General features: G+C 33.6%; 1 protein-coding gene across 3 annotated transcripts in view; it reads right to left on the bottom strand.

Moving 5' to 3' along the window:
• Window positions 1-1524: 1524 nt before the first annotated feature.
• The window catches only part of LOC106869687 (calcium uptake protein 1, mitochondrial), a 51926-nt gene continuing 31292 nt past the window's right edge, over window positions 1525-22158 (bottom strand). The window contains exons 6-13 of one of the 3 annotated variants that reach the window (XM_014915517.2): window positions 22106-22123; window positions 8667-8778; window positions 6896-6978; window positions 5510-5704; window positions 4333-4482; window positions 3576-3684; window positions 2119-2208; window positions 1525-1871 (exon numbers count right to left, since the gene is read on the bottom strand). In XM_014915517.2, the coding sequence (XP_014771003.1) occupies window positions 1720-1871; window positions 2119-2208; window positions 3576-3684; window positions 4333-4482; window positions 5510-5704; window positions 6896-6978; window positions 8667-8778; window positions 22106-22123 (909 nt within the window). In that variant the 3' untranslated portion in view covers window positions 1525-1719. Of the gene's footprint in view, window positions 1872-2118; window positions 2209-3575; window positions 3685-4332; window positions 4483-5509; window positions 5705-6895; window positions 6979-8666; window positions 8779-12226; window positions 12260-22105; window positions 22124-22158 lie in introns of all 3 variants that reach the window. The other 2 variants (XM_052978375.1, XM_014915519.2) reach the window with 2 other exon arrangements.

The raw sequence follows: 22158 nt of genomic DNA, 5'->3' as shown, positions 1-22158 counted from the left end.
TCTTGCTCTACATGAAGCTTGACAATGGAGAATTTATGAACATGACAACATTGCGGAGTAGATTCTAAGCCTAAAATCAATTTTACATCAATGCATCATCATTTGAAGAAAGCATTTTTTGAATAAGACTTTCAAATAAGTGAATTCATGGTAAAGTTATGTTTCAGATTCTATAGCAAATTTCATAATCATTAAATTCATAGACGAGGAGGAAACTAAGGATTTTACCATGGATCTTAAATGCAGTTTTCTTTTTAATGCATTAAGAATCATCCATCCAGTTGGGGGTAGCTTTTGGCATTAGGTGGTAGTGTTGCTAAATATTGTGCAACTTAAAAAAAAAAATAAAAAGCAAACTTTTTTGATGATACTGTATGCCACTGGCTCTGCTTTAAAACAATTCACACCTCAAGTATTTCATCACCACCATTCTATGAACAATTGTTTTTCCTAATTGCTAGATAATATCACTTTAGAAATTTCAATGTAACATCTTTTATGTATAAAGGCTTTTACTATTGAATGAGTTTTGTGTTATTAACTGGAGTTTGAAATGTATATTTGAATGTTGACTAAACTCTTGGCAGACATGAGCATTGCATGTAATATGGGTTTTGTATCTAGCTAAATGTTGGGACAAGAATGGTTGACTAAGGAGTTAGCTATGTATTTGGTCTCAAGGTACTTATACTCAACAGCAGAAGTCTATTGTAAGTCATCCAATATGAATAGGAAAGAGTTGGATCATATATTGAGCTTAGGTGGATGGTAATTTCTTTGAAATTGCAGATTTTTATGCAGCAGCTTGGATGATACATCTTTTTATTGCTAAGAAAATGGAATTTTTCTAGCTGTACAAGTTTACTACATGCATATAAAGTTGGTAGTTTTGTGAATTCATATTGCCTTAACCAGGTGACAAATTTTGAATGTCTATAATACAGAACATCTGAAGCATGTAACAAATAGATGACTTTGATCTTCTGATAGGGAAGGTCTTCAAAATATAAAGAACTTTGGCACTGAAAGATTTCTAACAGTTACAGAAGGACTTAGAGACACTTTGGAGAAAAGATTTAACAGGGAAAACTAATTGCAATATGATGGAACAATCTTATTTTGTTTATAGATATATCAGGTGCGAACAAGGTTGTACCAACAGTTAGGCTGAAATTGCTTTTGATGAAATAAAACATTTGTACATATACTACAGATGAAGTCTTTTCACCGTACACAAAAGCAATTATAGGGTTTTTATAACTTGGAAAATTACCAGGGCAAAAGCTTCATCCTATGCTAGGTATTTTGTTGAGATATAATGCTTGGTATCTCTACGGATAGCAATTGTATGTCCTGTGATGAATGAAGATCCAGAAGTTAAAATTTCAATTAATGGTTTAAACAAAGTATGAAATCATAAGTTGCAGATCTCGTCCCAAAGAAAGTGTATCCAGATGACTGCACCCAGTAATTGAAATGTGATCCTTTACTTATATAAACATTAGATTAGAAATGAATTCAGTCTTTCCTTGTTTGTAAAAAGTTTTTATTTAAACAAATCAACATATTTCAACTTAAAGTTATTTACAAAGTAAATGCAGGAACATATGCAGTTGTTAGTGATGTTTTTAGGACTGTAAGGTGAAATAAGATAAACTTAATGTAAAAGTTTTAGCTGAAAAACAAAATTAGCATTAAATGTTGTAAAGTGTAAAAAGACTAATCAAACATGCTTGTAGTTTGATAAATTGCACATTTGATCATTGCGTTTATCAATTTTACGAAACCTGTGTCTTTTGGTTTCTCTAACCCTCGCATTACTCGTTGCTTCATAACGTGCACAAATTCTTTGTTGCTGAGTTGACCATCATCTGCAATTTAAAAAAAAGCTTTGTCTAGAGTGGCATTTAAAATATGGACATAATGCATCATTTGAATTTAAACTGGCTAAAACATTCCAACCTCACACCTACGGATGCCATTATAAAAAATAACAAAAAGTCACTGAAATTTTTAAGCTGAGTCATCTTATTCTAATTAAATCTATGTGAATATTACATTTGGCAAAGTAATCTGAATTCTAAAGAGTTAGTGACATGGTACCCAAACAAAACTTACTGTTTTCATCAAATATAGTGAAAACCAAATCCACAAGATGATCTGTTAGTTGGACATTAGCCACTGTCTTGGCAACATGTTTCAAGGTTTCTGAAAAAAGAATGTAATTAGATTTATTCATTAATACATAACAAAAATGAGTGATAATAGTTCTTGGTTACTTTGTGGCAGTAAAGTAACTTATGCACATGTGCTGTAACTATTAGGCTTTGGTAAAAATTTTAGGGGTGGGACTTTTTTTTCTTTTTAAGGGAATTAAGTTATATTGTCCCAAACTCTAACAAAACTTCAGACCCCCCTCCCCCCCTCCATGTGGGGTTGGTTTCTGAAGTGGCAACATATTCATTAAATTGCTATGGATTTTTTTTAACACTAAAATCCTGGAATTATAAGGATTTCAGAGTAGGTTTAAACTTGTTTGAAAAATTGTTGTGCAATCGGATATCCTTGTGATATTTTAAATCTTAGCCAAACAGTGAACTTGTAGGCAGGTCAAAGCCCAGAGATGCTAGCTAGGCTTTGATTTTGAAACTATACACACAATGGCTTTACTGATTATTTAATCTCAAAATCTCTTGCAGCCAGAATTACTAGTTAGTCAGACAAGATGTTTAACAATATTTCATTTGTCTTTCAGGGTTAATGAAGTATCAGTTACACACTGGAGTTGATTACATCAACTAAGCCCCTCCCCCCATGGTATTATACCTTAAATATTGTACTTGTGTCAATCAGTTCTGGTCTTTCAAAGATTTAGGTGCATGCATGGCCACAAGTTTTAGGGTTCAGTCTTGTCACATGGTACACTAGGCCATTGTGTTCTATTACAGCCTTGGGAGAGGAAAAAACTGAAAGAAGTCTGCCATATGTAATTGTAAACAGTGTCCTTTATTCCTAATCCTATGAAAATTTGATTAGTAGTATTACATTGCTTGGAAATGGGTGAGGGTTGGCAACAAAGAAGGGTATTAAGCTGTAGAAAATCTGCTTCAATGAATTTCATCTGATCCATGTAAGATTCTAATTATAATTGTAGAAATCCCAGATAGCATATTATGGAGAATATTTTTTAAGTATCTAAGCTCATTGTTTTACTTACTGCACAGGATTAAGTATTTTCATATAAACCTTACCTTAATATCGCTGCTCCAGTATATAAAATGTTATCCCCATTCCCCTACACTTATTTCTCATGCTAGACTTATTCACAATAAAAAGTTGCAACTTCTGGAGCTTAATTTTGTTATATATTTTTATCAAAATATGCCTTTGTTTCAGATTCTGAGATGAACAAAGAATTTAGTTAAGTTGGTGTTTGATTGAAACTTAAATTTATGCATAAGTTTTTATGGAAGGTTTTAATTCAGATTACTTTAAAATAAAATGGGGAGTTTGTATCATAACAACCTGGTAACTGAAGTCAGTATATGAAAAGGGGTAATGAAACAAAAACTTACCTTTGTCAATTGAAACACCGGCAAGGTGATAGAAGCTTAGAGCTGTATCAACATCATTGATGCTTTTCAGAAACTTCCAAAAATCAATGTATTCATTTAAGGTAATACCCTGAAATGATCCAAATGATTATTTTTAATTTAAACAGCAATTTTGAGCGGAGGATGGTTTAGTACATACCATTGATTGCAGTGCTTGAATAGTACTTGCATTCCCAACCTTCATTGGCAGGGTTTGAACTCTAAATATAAGGGACCAAATGAAATATTGCAGAACATTGACAATTTTGGCAACTCAACACCTTTAATGATCCAAATATTAATAGCTGTGAGTAAATGTGATCTACTTTGAGAAAATGCCAAGGTGTGTATATGTAGGAATATATATGCAGGAATGGCAAAGAAGTTCACTTAGCAACTACATGGTTTTGGGCTCAGTTCCCCTGTGTGGTACCTTAGGCAAGTGTTGTGTACTATAGTCCTTGGCCAACCAAAGCCTTGTGAGTAGATTTAGTAGATGGAAACTGAAAGATGCCTCTCATGTGCACACATGTTTATGTTTCCTTGTCTTGACAGTTGCAAATGAGTGTCACTTCTCCAAATAGTCTCGTTCATTTCTAATATTCTGTGAACAAGTCTGATCTTGGAAGCAAGTGAAGGTTGCTAACAAAGAGGAGCATGTAACCATGGCAAATCTGCCTTAATGAATTCCAACTCATGCGTGCATGGTAAAGTAAATATTAAAACAATGATGATTTACCTTGGAGTGGTCTTTATAACTTTTCTTGACTCGTTTTAACATTCGAACCTTCTTGTTATCAGGAAGCCCAGCATAAGCTAACAAAATGGCACCAAATTCTTTTTCTTTAATTGTAGCATTGGGTCCTGGTTCAGTAACAAACCGTTCAAACTGTGGGAATATAATAAACTGTTTACTTAGGCAACAAAATAATGTATATCCTCATTTTCTAAATAACAAAAACAATCAGCATTAGATAAAAGATTAGTGTTCATCAGAATTCAAGCCTAGTGTCCCTTAGAGCAAGGCAAGTAACTAAATCCTGTCATTTCTAGAATGGATGTGTTGCTTCTTCACCATATCTTTGGCTTGGTCCCATTGTGCAGCACCTTGGGCAAGTGTCTTTTACAAGCTCAGGTAATCAAAGCCTTGAGTGGGTTTCGCAAATAAAAACTGAAAAAAGCCCATTGTTTCATATATATATGTGTTTGTGTGCACCCTTGTCTGGATATCACATGACAGTGGCCAAGTGATGTTACTTGGAAACAGATGAAGGTTAGCAACACGAAAGGCATCTGCCCCAACAAATTCTAGCCAATCCTTGTGAACATGGAAAAGTGGATGTTAAACGACAATGAACAGAATAATGTAAATTCTCATTTTCTAATAAACAAAGACAATTAGCACAGGCTGAAAGGACAAAGTGCTGCTAATAATGAATTCAAAATTTACTCTGACATGCCTAGTGTCCCTTAGAGCCAGGCAAATAACTAAGTCTTCTGTGATTTTCTAGAATGAATGTCTCAGTTGTTAATCATTAAACAACAGATTTTGTGATAAATTGCTCAGTTACCAGTGACATTGTGGTTATTAGCCACCATCCGCCATCAAATCATCATTTGCTAGCTTTATGCCTTTGAAGTTAAGTGCAATATGGGATTCATTATGCAGGTTAGCAACAGGAAAAGCATTTGAATATTTAAACAGTGCCCCAATAATCATGTCATCTATGCTAGCATAAAAAAGTGGATGTAAAAACGAACAAATACAACTTTCTGTAGCCCAGGGTGAAGCTCAGAACTTCATGATTGCAAATATAAATGTTTTAAGCTATTTAGAGTTACATTTTTGTGCTCAATGATTTAAAAGTAGCCATTCCTTCCCCATGTCATCAAGGAAAGCTGGATTTCAATAATACCTCAATTTGCAAGATTTCTCGCTGTAGCTGTAGCTGGAAGTCAAGGAAGTTTTCAACAGTTAACTTCTTCTTAGCATCTGGACCAAAGAAGAAGGTCGACAAAGCAGAGCTGACCCCTTTGTTGACATTCCCGGTTGTTGATCTGTCCCTGTGTCGCATCCCCATACTAGTTTGATTCATTACGATTTGCTGAACCTGGAAAGAGAAGAGAAGATAGACAGAGAAGGACTACATGTGGTATGAGATATGCAAACCACCACATCAAGAGATTGAACAGCAGAGAAGACAAAAGACACTGATGCAGTTCGACTAAATGAGATGTGCCATAGTAGGTGCAGGCATGGCTGTGTGATTAGAAGTTTGCTTCACAATCATGTGGATTCGGGATCAGTTCCTGTGTGTGGTGCCTTTGGAAAGTGTCTTTTACTATAACCGTGAACCAACCATTTGCCTTGGAGGAAATTTGGTAGATGGGAACAACTGCAGATAATCCTTTGCATATCATCTTCCATTCCATGCTGGCATGAGTTGGATGGTTTGACAGAATCCAATCAGTTGCAGGACTGCTTTGGAATGGTTTCTAATGTTAGGTGCCCTTCCTAATGCCAACCACTGTACAGATTGTACTGGGTGCTATTTTTGTGACATTGGCACTCTTGAGGTTGCTGAGTAATTTGCAAGAGAAAGAAAAAGAGCCCTCAACTGAGTGAGGTTGCAGAAGAGAGGCAAGTGGCTTTATGTCAGGCAGTGAAAGGTTAAAGTATGATAAAGAGACATGCTTATTATCACTTTAGTGAACTGATGATGATGTTTACATTATGACTGGTTGCTCTGCACTTTCAAGTCCTTAAACAATAAAAAAAAATCTTTGCATGAAAACAGGTAACGGTTGCAACAGGAAGAGCATCCAAACATGAAATTCCTCCTAAATATACATAGATGTTCCAACATTAAAAAACAGACACTGCAGGAACCAATTTAAATGACAACAAAACCATATAAAACCTGTGGTATGTCTGAGTAGTTAAGATGTTTATTCACATGTACGTTGCTTTGGGTTCAATCCCACTGTACAGCACTTTGGCCATGTACTTAAAGATTAAAGGATGAAATTTGGTAGACAGAAGCTGCACAGAAATCTGTTACAGGGACTGTTTTCTAACTGTAGATGGATGAAAAATAGGGTGATGATGGAAAGTGTGAGGTTTGTGAGAGAGATGGTCAATGATAGAAATAGATAGGGATATAGTGGAAGAAGTCAAGCAATATAGCACCAAGATGAGGCAAAATATAGATGTGACAATGTCACCTAAAGTGAAATGTTATAAAAGGAATGTTAACAAAAATAAATAAACAGATAAAGATTTAAAATTAAAAAAGGAAAACCTTTTCAAATTCTTCAGCATCAACGTTACCATCACCGTTTAAATCAAACATTTGGAAAGCAATTTCAAAATTTCGTTGAGGTGCTGAAAAGATATAAGAAATTTTTGATTCAGGATGTGTGTGTGTGTGTAGCAGATGTGTGTATAAAATATTAAATTACTAACTAAAGGGTTGCAAATTCATGTCCCTCTATATGATATTTTGGAATTATTTTTCTCACTCAAAATATAGAACATACACTGATCAACAAGCTACAACTTTTCCTAGTTTCTTCTATGCCACTACAACAGTCTATGTAGCTGTATACCACTCTAGCTAACAAGAGGATAAAAGAATCATTAATGAAAATTCGTGAGCAACATTTTAACACCGCAGGGCTTATTAAAGTAATTCATAATATTGGGAATCTTTTGGAAATTTTGATTTGGCAGTGTTTTCATGATAACACACTTCAATAGTCTAACACAACCAGTATGTTAGACGAGTGTTTGTTGTAATGTTAACATTACAGTTGTTATTTGTTATAGATGAAATGTTTTAACTCTGTTTTATCAAAGACACGTATTGAGTGGAAATTATTATGAGAGAAAGTGTATTAATCAGGATAAATAAAGTTACTGAGTCAAAATAGACCAAAGAGTGTGTACAGTGGGTAACAAATATAAAACATAGCAATTATATATGTACAGGAGTTAAGTAGAATTTCTGGTTGTAGCTATTGAGCATATGTTAAAGGATGAGATCAAAGGTGATTTTATTACAGATCAAGGCAAATATAAATAAATAAATAATAGATTATCAAAACTTATCTTGTGTATAGACACATGAGGTTTGTCTTGGAAGTGGGCATAACTTTTCCATTAATAGCAATAGGTTGTTCAACTTGCACATACTGGTAGAGTAACTTTTCTTCCTGTTCGTCTTCCTTGCATGCTAATAATGTGAACATAAGCTATACGCTGTCAAGTTCTTGATGAAGGAGGGGTACAGGTTGTTTGGCAGATGTAGAAGGCAATGTGCACAGTTTGAAGACAATCTATGCATTGGGAAACCCTCAACTGTGATTGTCAGCAAGTGTTCAAACTGATTGGTGTGGCAGATGAGTCACAATCTGTTCACTGGCCACAATAGAAGACTCTGGGTATCAAAAGGTATATGCAAACTGGGTAACTTGGCAGATGGCATTCAATTCGAAGAAGAAAAAGGTGGGAGTCTGTTCTGAACTGCTAGGATTGTCTAAAGCCAATAAGGATAGGTTTTTGTTTTCTGACCTGGTAAGAATGAAAAATGGCTATATCTTCATGATCAAGAAATAAAGGCTCAGTCTAGGGAATGGCATTCCACCTTTTCTCCAAAGCTGAAGTTCAGGAGATAGTAATCAGCTTAGAAAATCATGGAGACTGTTTGCTGGAATGACAAGGGCATTGTTCTCTTTCATTTTTGTGGAATATAGCTGTATTGTGAGCAGTAAGTGATACATCAATAAACTAAGAGAGGTCATTCAGAGGAAGAGACAGAACAAGTATCTGAAAACGATCCCCATTTGTGTGAGAGCACACAACTTTGGCCACAGACTAGGCAATGGACAGTGGCCTGGATCTGGTGTCCTCCAACTTCTACCTGTTTGATCCATTGAAAGATAGTCTTTAGGGACAATGATTTTATGACAGAAATAAAAAAATAATAAAAGCTCAAACAAACAACCAGACTATGAATGAAAAAAAAAAGATTATGATATAAAATATGAAGTGAAGAAAATGGATCGAGTTACTTGATAGTACAGTCAGCAACAGGATGTAATCAGAGAAGGAGATTAGTCCACTTTGTCCAAGTTTATAAAATATACTGTGTTCACCAAGTTCTAGTTCCGGATAATCCTCATGCTATAATAATAATAAAAACAAAATAATTGAATTTAATTCAGCTCTAGTAATACAACATTTGCAAAAACATAAACTATTATCACTTAATAAATAAAACATTTTATAAAAACATTTTTTTCCTCATTAATTAATTTATTTATTTGACTTCCTCTCATTCAGATTTAAATTATCGATCCAGTAACATTATTGAATTATAAAATAGAATTTATAAAGGGATTATAGTAAAGAGATTACACAAGTTTTGATAGAAAGATCATATGTTTAAAAATATTGAGGTAAAATAGATTTGAAGAACAGCTTTCAGTTTACAGAAGTCAATTTTTAATTCAAACTAAATATCGTAAATGAAAATTATGTTAATTTTTAAAAGATATGACAGCAACAAAGCTCTAAAGATTTCAGAATAATAAGAAATATATTATAATAAATAATAATGGTTTCAATTTTTGGCACATGGCCAGTAATTTTAAAGGTTGTTTACATCAAGCTCAGTACTCAACTAGTATTTTATGACCTTAGTGGAATTTGAACTTAGAATGTTAAGAGCCAGAAGAAAAGCTACTAAGCATTTTATCCAATGTGCTAACAATTCTGACAGCTCACTGTCTTTAATGATTTCAAATTATAGTACAAAGCCAACAATTTTAGGAGAATGGGGATTACCCCAGTGTTCAACTGGTACTTATTTTATCAACCCAGAAAGGATGAAAGGCAAAGTTGACCTTGGTGAAATTTGAACTGAACATATAGATTGTGCCAACTTGCTACTTTAATAATAATAATACACAATTAGAACAGCATGGTATGTAAAAAAAAAAACACAGACTGACTTTATATGTCTTTTTCGGGTTCAAAATAAGACAAGAATAATGAAAATTGAAAAATACATGGAAATTCAAAAATTCACAACTGGTCTGTTCGGCATTCTTTCCTTGATATACTGTTGAAATAATCTTCAATAAACAAAGTTAATCTGTGTTTTATTACATACTGCACTCTTCTAATTGCGTATTTACCTTCATGAAGATTTACAATAGTCTTCATAAATTAATAATGATAAAGGAACACTGCCTGAAATTTTGGGGAGAGAGGTTATTTGCTTACATCAACCTCAGTACTTAACTGGTACTTTATTTTATGAAAGGCAAGCTTGATCCCAGTAGCATTTGAAATAAGAACATAATGACATGCTAACAATTTTGCCAGTCTACTGCCTTAATAATAATTATGATATTATATACTACATTTCATTAATACCAAAATACATTTAACAATGAATTATATTAGAATGAAATCAAGATAAAGAATAGATTTACAATTCCTACTTTATCTAGAAAATTTAGAATTATCTCTACTGAAACAAGTGTGACTGGCTTTGAATAGTTAAAGAACAATGAATGACTAAGGTTGTCAGTATATATGACATTGACAGTTGGTAATACCAACATACTTTCCTGAGTTCACCTTAAATAAGGTAAAAAAGAGTGGAATATTGCTGTTTTATTTTGTTTGTTCATTTAATAATCCCTCAGTTGTAAATCCTGGCATATTATTTCCACTTACTTTATATACACTCAATATTATTCCAACAGAAAAGCATAAGAAAAGAACAGAAATTAAGTTCAGTATTTTAGTGATTAGTAATAATTATTATTTGAAAGGTACTTTGGTTTAATTTAGTATTGTAATGAAGGGCAATTGTTTTTTATTGGAAGAATATTGGAATAAGTGCTTCTATATGAAGTAAGAGTTCCTTGAAAAGTTCTATAACATCTAAAGTGTCTTTGCCTCTAAACTTTCCTTGTCTTTGTAACACCAAGACTTTACAGCATTTTTAGTTTAGAGGTAGTGTATGTATGTGTGTATGCATGTATATCATCAATATTTAATGTCTTCCATGCTGACATTTGTTCCTGTCCCTCCACCATACTCTAACCTCTCAATATCTGGCATAAAGTCACCTCCCTCAGTTGAGTCTTGTCTTGCTAGTTTCCTGGGGCTGGTGTTACACATACACACAAAAGCACCCAGTACACTTTGGAAAGTAGTTGGCATTAGGAAGAGCATCCAGTCATGAAAACCATGTCAAAGCAGACAGTAGAGCTTGGCATAGCTCTCTTACTCGTCAGTTCCTGTTGAACTGTCCAACCCATGTCAGCATGGAAAACAGATGTGAGATGATGATATATTTGAAGCAATCTTGAAATCATGCATGAAGACAGGTAAAATGGTGAGTGGATAAAAGTGAAGAGAGATGTGACAGAGAGAAAGATTAATCATGTGAAGAAATTTTAGTTGGGGTGGAGGTCTGGTCTGACAAATGTGTTCTGTGAATGTAACTTTTTTTTTTTAAATTGCAAAGCTAAACACACAAAATTTCAAGGAATTCACACTTGTTTTCTCAGCCAAACAAACAGACATATTTTGCTCACAAAGGATTACCTGTTCAGATAAGAAAAATACATTAAATATTATCAAATTATATGGGTGATGTACAAAGAATTTTTTCAAAGAGTAATGCACTATGATATATGTCAGGAATAATTAGATCACACCTGGTGATTGCGTGTGATTAAGAGTACTTAACAAATGTTACAATGGTGCTTCACCTTCTAATCAAAAGTGAATGTAATACTTAAGGGTACAGAATTATTATGGAAATGACTGAAATACCTGTTTTAAATTGAAGAATCTGGACAAAAACTCTCTTCACAAACACACATATACATACAACTATTTGCCCAAAGAAAGATAAACATATGTCTATACACAAATACATACATGTATACAGGCGATACACACACACACACATATACTGTCTTGCACATATATTCCAACATTATTCCTGTTACTACCATCATAATATATAATTTATGGGTAAATATATTTGCAACATTTTATGTTTTAATTAGTGAACAACAGTGAAAATATCAACAGTTATAATTAATGTAAAACTTACTTAAATAGGTGCTGTTGCTGTTAATTATAGTTTACTAGTTTTAATTAAAACGATATTGTTTAATGAAAACCTGAATCTTCTGTAACCTGAATCTTGATATTAAAAAACATCATTTTCCAACAAAATTTAGAAAAATTATTATGAATCACTCAGAAAAATACAACAAAAATTATGAACACGTTTTTAAAAAATATATAAATGACACACTGAAATTAAGAATATATATATATATATATATATATATGAAATATTGTTTTATTGTTTGTTAAAACTCACAGTGCTAATAGTTGAATTGGAAAGAGAAAAGTAGAATTAATTATACAAAAAAAATGTATTTTACGGGTCTTAATGAACAATGTAATTAAGTGTCACTCCAATGGTTTAAAAGTTATAAGCTGCTGACAAGAAAAAAAAAATTAAAGAATTTTTTTATTGTAAAAATCACTTTGTTTTCTGTGGGTAACAACATGCAATCAAATGAAATAATACCTCGAGCCCTTCCACAAGTTCTGCAGATACATCCTAAACACAAAAGAAAATTTCACATTATGGAAAATACTAGTATTTTCAATATTGTTATTCCCACTCGCCTAACAAACATTAAAAGAAAACTGTTTACATTTAGGCTACAGCTGTACTTTTTCCTTTTTTTGTTGTTGTTGCTGTTAACCCTTTTGATACCAACCTGCCTGAAACCACCCCTGGTTCTATGACAATCCTTCCTATTTAAAATTATCCAAATTAAAACACTCCACCAAACTTTCAGGTTAATTAATGTTTCAAATACTAGCTTAACCAACCTTTTGAAACCAACCTGCCCAAAACAGCTTCTGGTTCTATGATAAAAACTTCCTGTTTTGAAGTGATCTAAATTAAACCTATCAAATTTCAATTTATGTTCCAAACCCCAGACAAAGTCAAATTCTTCACTATGGTAACAAAAGGGTTATCATGACCAAGATATTTTATTAAATTCTTCACGGTTTTCAAAATTAATTGAAACAAAAGTAGTATATTTCAATAGAAATATGGTAAACAAAAGGGGAAGATAGTTTATATGAAATGCTCAACGGAAGATAAGAAAGAAATTTTTGCTCTTCATATCATATCTTACTTTCTGTAAAAATGTCTGGAATAAAGAAAAATGGAAGGAAAAAAACGAAGAGATTTGGTGATGATAAGAACTACATTGATGGATGCACATATTTCATTTAGATTAATTAGCTTAACAGCCAAATGTTACTAATTGCACTAACATCATAAGCCTACAACAGAAATAAATGAAAGTCAATACAGTTTTTGGATTCATTTTATTTCACTACGAAACGCAAATTTACACATGCCAAGGGTAACTTAAAGAAAAATATTCAGAAATTCATCAACGATTATTGACTATTTACAGCAATCCTGATATGATTATTTCTTTACAGAAGAATGCACAAAACTGTAAACACTAGACAGTAACTATTTTTCATCATAGAACAAGACACAAACCTTTATATATCTCAATTACAGTTTGGAACACACGTTAGCCATTTGAAAAAAAAAAACATATAAAATCTGTTAACTTCAATTACACCTTTATTTTTTGGCATCAAATATTTTACTCACAGTATCTCTGAGTCACTGACACAGTTCACTTCAACTGGTTTAAGACAAGGCTGTTGTCCAGTATATATAGGCCACAGGGTTTTAAATAATTTTTTTTCATCCATAAAGGTTAGTAATTCTGGTTGTCATCACCAACAACCTGTTGTGGGTCAGTTTATTTGGTCAGAACGATTATATATGTTGGCTAATAACCTTGTTTTAAACCAGTTCAAGTAGAACTGTGTTGGCGACCAGGTTGCAGATAGTGCGATGAAAATTTTTTACACAAAATAATAAAGGATTAAAAGAAGTCAGTAGTTTTTTAGTGTTTGAATGGTACATACGTGTCTTCCATGCTGTAACTGTTTTAGTTTCAACACACTCAGATCATATCACTTGCCAGATAAGTACATCTCCGGTTATATATATATATATATATATATATATATATACACACAAAAGCAAAACTATATTCTAAACTTTTGTTTTTAAAGCCATGCATTTTAAGAGCACTGATCTTACTTTATATTTCATATACTCTATAGCTAATGGATACCATGCTTGACGGCTTCTCTTCCAAGAACTGTTTCATAGAGATGAAACTTCTATAGTTATGTCATGGTAAAATATCCTTTTCTATTATATATATGCACTACTATTTCTAGTTGACTATGTGAAGCATAGTAATATAACTAATGTTTAGTCTAAATGACAAAGTCAAATAATGAAATAGTTAAATCCACCCAACCTTTACAAACCCTTCTGTTTGTGTTCATAAATACAATATGTATTCCATGAATTTATAAAGTGTTTAGTGTCATTAAGTAAAGTTTAACCTTTTTATAGTGACAGCATGCTAGTTGCATTATATCCTCGATATCTTGGTTCTTATTTATGACAGGGTCAATAATTAAAAAAATGTTTTTTTTTATAACACAAGATATTGCCCAAACCAGTTTTAGCAAAATTCCAAAAAATGAAGTTATTTCTATTGATTTTGAGAAAGGATTTTATAACCAGATGATTTTCAAGTAAAAGATCTTTATATTCCACAGATCTTTGAAAGTGCTACACAATCAGTTATTGTATCAACATCATCACCACTTTGCTTAAATGGCAACAAGCAAAATATCTGCATTCATGCTTATTCACACACATGGCCTGGTGCTATAGCAAAAAATGGAACTGAACCCGAGACTACATGGTTGGGAAGTAAGCCTCTTAACCATACAGTAGCTGTTGATAAATATACACAAAGAGACTACTATTTCTAGAAAGTAAATGGATATATTTCAGCGACAAATACTTGCAGAAGACAGGTATGTATGTTTGTATCATCATCATCATTTTAGTGTCCATTTTATCAAGTTGGCCTGAGATAGTCGATCCTATTATATAGCATATTGCCACTTGTTTTAATCCATTGTCATTTCATATATGAGGCTCAACATCCCGATATTTGACTTAGCCCTTTCGTTACTGTATTTATTTTGAGATGCTCTGTATTTCTTTCAGTTACTTTAAATATAACAAAGAATTTACTAAAATAACTTAGTTATCATTCAGCTAATGTTAGGAACATAAATTGTGACTTAGGTTTGGTGGAAGATTTTAATTCAAAACTTATGAAAACAAGACATTTGTACTCAAGCCAGAGCTGGTTTAAGCTGGGTTGGTAACAAAAGGGTTAAACACTTTTGTTTGAACTCCTTCATTGACAACCCAAGTCCACATCAGTATAGTCTCCATCAATGTGTACCTATGAAATCTAGCCATATTCATAGTTCACGTGTGCTCTGACTTTCATGCAAGTTAACCATACACATCAAACATGACCTCATTTCTCTCTAGACTTTCACATCTATATTCAAAATCATTGCCATGCTACATTACACTTATACAATCTGCCTTCTGTAGGGAGATACAAACATACCAACACACATATTTTCATAACAGAATCTCAGTAAAGTTAACTTCAACACAGTTTGCTGTGGAAGAAAGGTAAGTTAAATGTGGTAAATGGCACAGGTGTAACATCGTCATTATTGTTTTAATGTCCACTTTTCCATGAGTAAGAGAGAATTGGTTGAGCTATATTTTCTATGGCTGGATATGCTTCTTACTTGCTTTCTTGGAAGATTGGAAATAAATTACACTGCTTGTATGTCAGTCATGCTCATTCACAACAATCAAGTGATGTCAAGACGAGGAGGCACAAACATACATATGCATGATGGGTTTCTTTCAGTTTTCTTCTAACAAGTTTACTCAGCCCAGGGTTACAGCAGAAGCCACTCGCTCAGAAACTAAAGTGGTACACAATAGGACTGAACGCTGAACCATGTAGTTGGAAAGCAAACTTCTTAACCACACATCCATGCCTACCTTGTTATTTGCAGCATAGTTAACTTAGGTAACCAGAGTAGGCAACAGAATAATTAAATTCAAGCTTGTGATAGGCAACATGACATCTTTATTTCTATTTATGATGTTCCATATATAAGATTAATGGATGAAAGAAATAAACTGATTCCAGGATAATATCCACATTTTAAAATCCACTTTTCCAGGTTTGTATTGGTTGGATGGAGTTTATCGAAGCAGGTTTTCTACAGCTGGATGCCCTTCCTGTCACCAACCCTCACCTATTTACAAGCAAGGTAATATTTCCTCATGACTAGACATGCTTTTGCAGAATATTGGAAATGAATGACATTGCTTGTGTGACAAACAGACATACACACACACACACACACACTTGATGAGCTTCTTTCAGTTTCCATCTACCAAACTCACTCACAAGGCTTTGGTCAGCCTGGGATTATAATAGAAAACACTTGCTCATACTGCCATGCAGTGGGGCTGAATTCAAAACCACATGGTTTGAAAGCAAGCTTGTCAACCACATTGTACAAACATATAAACATAGCAGGGGATTTAGAGGATTATGGCAGAAAACAGGATGGATATGTTGGTTTACAAGGGGGAAATATCCCAAGAGAAAAAGAAAAAACAAAATAACAGCTTGTAAATATTCTACAGCTTCAATGTTTTTACCATTAAAAATAGAAAGTTAGAAAACTAGCCAACCAACCGGTCATTATCTATAGAAGTGGACACAAGAAGCAAATCAATGTTTTGTCTTCTCTACAGCAAGAGACAGGGAAATAACTGAATATCAATGTCTGATGAAGAAAGTACCCCTCGCACACACATGGATTTATGGTTGACAAACTCAGGTTGAAGAAGTTTGAATAACTAGAACAGTGGTAGGTTTAAAAATTAGTAGAGTTAGATAAGAGACAGTTGATGGTGGTGGTGGAGTAGTATATGGAAGCACAAATTCAATGTTTCGTGATGCAACTGCAAGAGAACTGCTTAGTTAAGGACCAAACAACTTTACTTATCATTTGTTGACCTGAAAAATGTATTTGATATCTCTGCATTGTTAGATACAAACACACAGCTATGCATAGGGATACAAGAAGTAATATGAGGATTCACAATGAATTTCATAAGAAATTTAGTATACAGGCTGGTTTTAACAAGGCGCTCTCTCTCTCCATATATATATATATATATACACACACACACACACACACACAGACCACATCTGATTACAACTTAGGCATTTGGTCCTACATATACTTGGTATCTGAAAGATTCTGCAATAAGAGTTGCTGTGAAATGTGGAAGAGAAGTTTAAAGACCAAAGCACTGGTTAGTAACACACAGAATAAGAAATTTAGTACCCAAAAAGTTATTTTTTGAAAGTGTAAGCCTTTGGAAGCTGAGCATGTGTGAATAATGTTACATGATAATAGTATATAGATGTTATAGAGAGAAAGTGTTTGATACTCAGAGAGGAATCAAATAAATGTGATTTAATGGATGTGCAGTGTTAATGTAGAGGGTCTTTCTAATGGAGCTAATAATTTGGGGCTGCACAGAGACATGGCTGGAATGACCATAAGTATTATTGAAGTTCTCATTCATCTTTGGCAGCAACAAAACATATGCCATCATCATTGGTAGATGGAAACTGAAAGAAGCCCATCAGACCATCTTCAAGCACTAGACAGAAGATTTTTTAATGTAACAATGTAAATATTTTACTTTATTTTATTTCTTTGGAAAATTTCTGTATATCTATGTAAATAAACTAAGGAACAATTTCTTCATTTCTTCTAACCTTATTATTATTACTACCAGTATACTGTCCTGTTCACTACCAAACATAGATAGAAGAAGGTATGTGTAAGTATGTTTGTACATGTAGGTATGCAAGTGTGTTTGTGTCTCCTTGCTTTGACATTGTGTGATAGTTATAAGTGAATGACACTAATAGAAGCAGTGTCATTCATTTCCAATATTCTGTGAAGAACATGTCTGGTTATGCCTGGAAACAGGAAGGGAATCTGGGCGTAGAAAAATATGCTCCAATAAACTCCATCTGACCCATGCAAACAGGGAAAAGTTGACATTAAAACAATGATTATGATAAACAGAATCTATTTAGTGTATATGTGTGGGTGTATATATATATATATATATAAACCAGCTAACAAACAAGATCAGTTGAATATCTAACTTTATTCTCTTTTGTTTATCTCTCCTCAAATATGATGTATTAACTGTAATAAAACTACTTAAGTTTTTTTAACCCATGGATATGAAGTTTAAGTCTTGTAGCAGCCACTGCGTTGTCTCCAAGCCCATCTTCTTTACAAATTGAGTGCTTAGCACCCAAATAATTGGAAAAATACTTGTTCTTCACTTCATTCACTATATCCACACCAACCCATACCAGTTTCACATCAATCCTTATCTTAGTCTTGCCATTGTTGACTAATCATTTAGAATCCTCTCCTTGGCGTTTTTTCCCCAATTCCATACCTCAGACTTCATTCTGTGTGTCATTCTTACTAATCTTATTATCCTTCAGGTGGGGCCACAAACATCATGGATATTCCTTCACCTCTTTCTTATTTTGAGTGGAAGCAAAAATTATTCTTCCACTCATTCTGACACAAGAAAATGGAAATAGACAGTTAAAGATTTGTCTAGCAATTTAATTTTAGGTCTCTGTGGTCTAAAACAATACCTTCCAAATCATTTTAGCTCTATATCTCATCTTCAAAGCTCACTACCTGAGAGCAATAACTAAAAGAGGGTAACAAGAAACTCACTGTCTTTAAACAGACTTGAATATTTAAAGACAAAAATGAATAATTGCCGCTGTGAAGCTTTTTATCAATTTTTTCTGAATTCCTACAAAAGGATAACTTTCATGAGGGTGGTGGAGGGGAGTACTCTCTTTTTTTGTGACGACTAACAAATATATATGTATACATATATATATGAATGATATCAACAGTATATAGGAGAATAAAGCTGTATAACATACATTTAAATTCTAAGTCTCACTGATATGATAACCTCTCTCAAGCTAAAAATTATTTATTTCTATTCAGTTTTTATCCTGTCAGTGAAATAAATTTAAACAGAACAGTTTTTGTGCATACTACCTAAATACTGCTAACAGTCATGTGTGCACATAAACACACATATACACCTAAAATATCTGTATACCATTATCATCATAACGATTTATTGTCCCTTTTTCCATGTTGGTATGAATTAGACGGTTTGATAGGAGCTGGCAAGCTAGGGAACGGCAATAAGCTCTACTGTCTGCTTTGGTATAGTCATTATGGCTGGATGTCCTTCCCAAAACAAGCTGTATTCATTTTCCCATGCTAGCATGGGTTAAAATGAATATATAATTTTTATATATTATTGTTTTACAGTCAGGAATGTTTCTGCTACGAATCCTTACCTGTTTTTTTGAGTGAAGGTTTTGAAAGCACAGAACCAGATGATGTGTTGATAGAAAGTTGACAGTATATCACTTTTGTAGCTCAGTTTTTCAGAGAAGCACAAATGTAAACAATTACACACATACACAAAAGGCAAACTTTGTACAGTTTCTGTGTATCAAATTCACTCACAATCAATTGGTTGACTTAAGGCTATAGTAGAAAATACTTGCTTAAGATGCTGTGCAGTGGGAATAATTTTCAAACCATGTAGTTGCAAAGCAAACCTTTTAACTAAACAGACATACCTGCTCCCATGTAAATACACATAATTTAGATATCTACAGAGGCGGCCAATTCTTCAAGGTGTCAAGTTTTAGAGCAAAAGATTTCAATATAAATATCTTGTCCTATTGAAAGGTCACATCCAAGACAATATTTGTACACATGACAACCATATTCAGTGGTGCAGAGTTTTTCATTGGAAGGAAAAACAAAACAAAAATTAAACCCTAATCTGTTGTCATGTATGTCAAACTTACCTCTCAAAAGAAGAAAAGAAAAATTATCTTAATATGTAAAGCACCTCAAACTGTAAAATTATTTAATCTCATAAATAACACACTTAGAAACTCATTAATATAAACTTTATTTTATAGCACCTTTATGTAGTTTTGAATTTGCTCAAGTCCTCAAATAAGATGTCAGCACCTTCCATTTGACTCACATATCAGAAAAAAAAAAATTTATTGTTCCCTCCCTGCCCCTTCCTCCTTGTTCTTGTTTCTCTTCATCGTATGTTGCTAACCTTTCTTCCAAAACTACTTATGAGTGTACATTATTTACATTCGACGGATATTTGTCCTCATCTTGTTTGTTGTTAACACAACGTTTTGGCTGATATACCCTCCAGCTTTTTTCAGGTGTCTTGGGGAAATTTTGAACTTGGGTTCTCATTCCTAAGGTATTTTTCAATGTTGTTGTTATTATCATTATTGTTCAGGTCACTGCTTGGAATCAAACTCGGAATCTTGGCTTTAGTAGACTGCGCTCTTAACTACTACGCCATATGCTCATGGGCAATTATGGAGTGAATTTTAGGGGTTATAAATCTAATATTTTTCTATCCTTCCTTAATACCGGTTCCCATATGCTGCTCATATCTGCACTTGGTCTGCTTAGGAGGTTGTTGTGTCCTAGCATATGTGCTGCTTCTTTTAGTTTTCGTATTTTCCAGTGGTGTTCTCTGTCTATTATTTTAACTTCATTCCTCAAAAAAGACAATCAGCTGGCATTCCTAGATGTATTAATAACACGCACCAAGTATGGATTCAGGACGCCCGTATACCACAAGCCGACCTTTACTGGACGATACCTCAACTTCAATTCCCACCATCCATACAGTGTAAAAAGAGGGATTGCTCAGTGCCTAAAACATCGTGCAAAGAATATAAGTAGTGATTGTGAGACACACCACGAGAAAATGATCAAGCTCAGTAACGATCTGTTAAGCAACAACTACTCCAAAAGTATACTATCCACTCCAATTATGAAGAAGAGAGAGGATGAGGCCAATAAACTGTCCACAGTCTGTTTACCCTATGTGAAAGGCCTCTCTGAAAAGATGCAAAAGATATGCGGCCCATATGACATCAGGACAGTATTCAAGAGTAATATAACACTTTGCAAATATCTCCTTCGAGTAAAACCACCAATAGAAGAGAATATGACCAAAGACTGCGTGTACTCCATCCTATGCAGCTGTGGTAGGTTAAACAAAGGCGAAGTATGCCACCCCCTCAAAATAAGGGTAGATGAACATCGCAAAGCTGTGACATGAGGAGATATTGATAAATCGGGTATAGCTAATCATGTATGGAAAAATGGAGACCAGCTCACCCTGTGGGATGAAGTTAAAATAATAGAGAACATCACTGAAAAATAGGAAAACTAAAAGAAGCAGCCCATATGCTAGGACACAACAACCTCCTAAGCAGACCGAGTACAGATATGAGCAGCATATGGGAACCAGTATTAAGGAAGGATAGAAAAATATTAGGTTTATAAGTGCTAGAATTCATTCCATAATTGCCCATGAGCATATGACATAGTGGTTAAGAGTGTGAGCTACTAACCCCAAGATTCCTAGTTCGATTCCAAGCAGTGACCTGAACAATAATAATAATAATAACAACATCGAAAAATACCTTAGGAATGAGAACCCAGGTTCAAAATTTCCCCAAGACACCTGAAGAAGGCTGGAGGGTATATCAGCCGAAACTTTGTGATAACAACAAACAAGATGAGGACAAATATCCGTCAAATGTAAATAATGTAAATAAGGTATGATCTTTGTCTAATGATTATTCATGCAACATACAAAATATAGAACTGTACTTATGAGTGTACCTGATTTCAAACTTTTCTTGCAATCGTAATTTATCTCTATGCAACAAGAGACCAATCTCACATATAATTTCCTTATTGAAAATTACAAACTACTAGTTTTAGTTTTTCTAACATTCTGAACTTCAAATTTAAAGAGAAACTTCCCAATGTAGGCATATTATTCCACTGATTGCTGCATTATGCATAAAATAAGCTGAGGTAAAATGCATAATTCAGATATTTGTGAAAGAAGCCAATATATTGGTTTTGTGTTGGGACAAAAGCAGTGTTTGATATAGTGTAATGTAAGGGAATAACAACTCCATCAGTGATTTTCAAGGTGTAAATTTGACTGGGTTGGTTTTTCTTGGAGGAGGGGGTGTTTGGGTTTATTTTTAAGGCAAAGGGTTTGAAATAAACATTTTAGCTCCCATAATAAAAAAAAAAACTAAAAAAAAACTAAATAAGGCAAACTGTCCATGGGATGCTTGATTTCTGGATTTTTTAAATTTGTATTTTAAGTACTAAAGCCTTGTTTTTGTAAGCAGCTTGAGGGGGAATTTAAACTTACCTTCGGTGTCCGAGGATTCTGATTAAGGAAGTAAATAAAAGCAGAAAAATACA

Source organism: Octopus bimaculoides, chromosome 2, assembly GCF_001194135.2.
Source record: "Octopus bimaculoides isolate UCB-OBI-ISO-001 chromosome 2, ASM119413v2, whole genome shotgun sequence".
NCBI classification, from domain to species: domain Eukaryota; kingdom Metazoa; phylum Mollusca; class Cephalopoda; order Octopoda; family Octopodidae; genus Octopus; species Octopus bimaculoides.
Note: the sequence above shows the minus strand (reverse complement) of the source record. Positions and strands in the feature narration are given on the sequence as shown.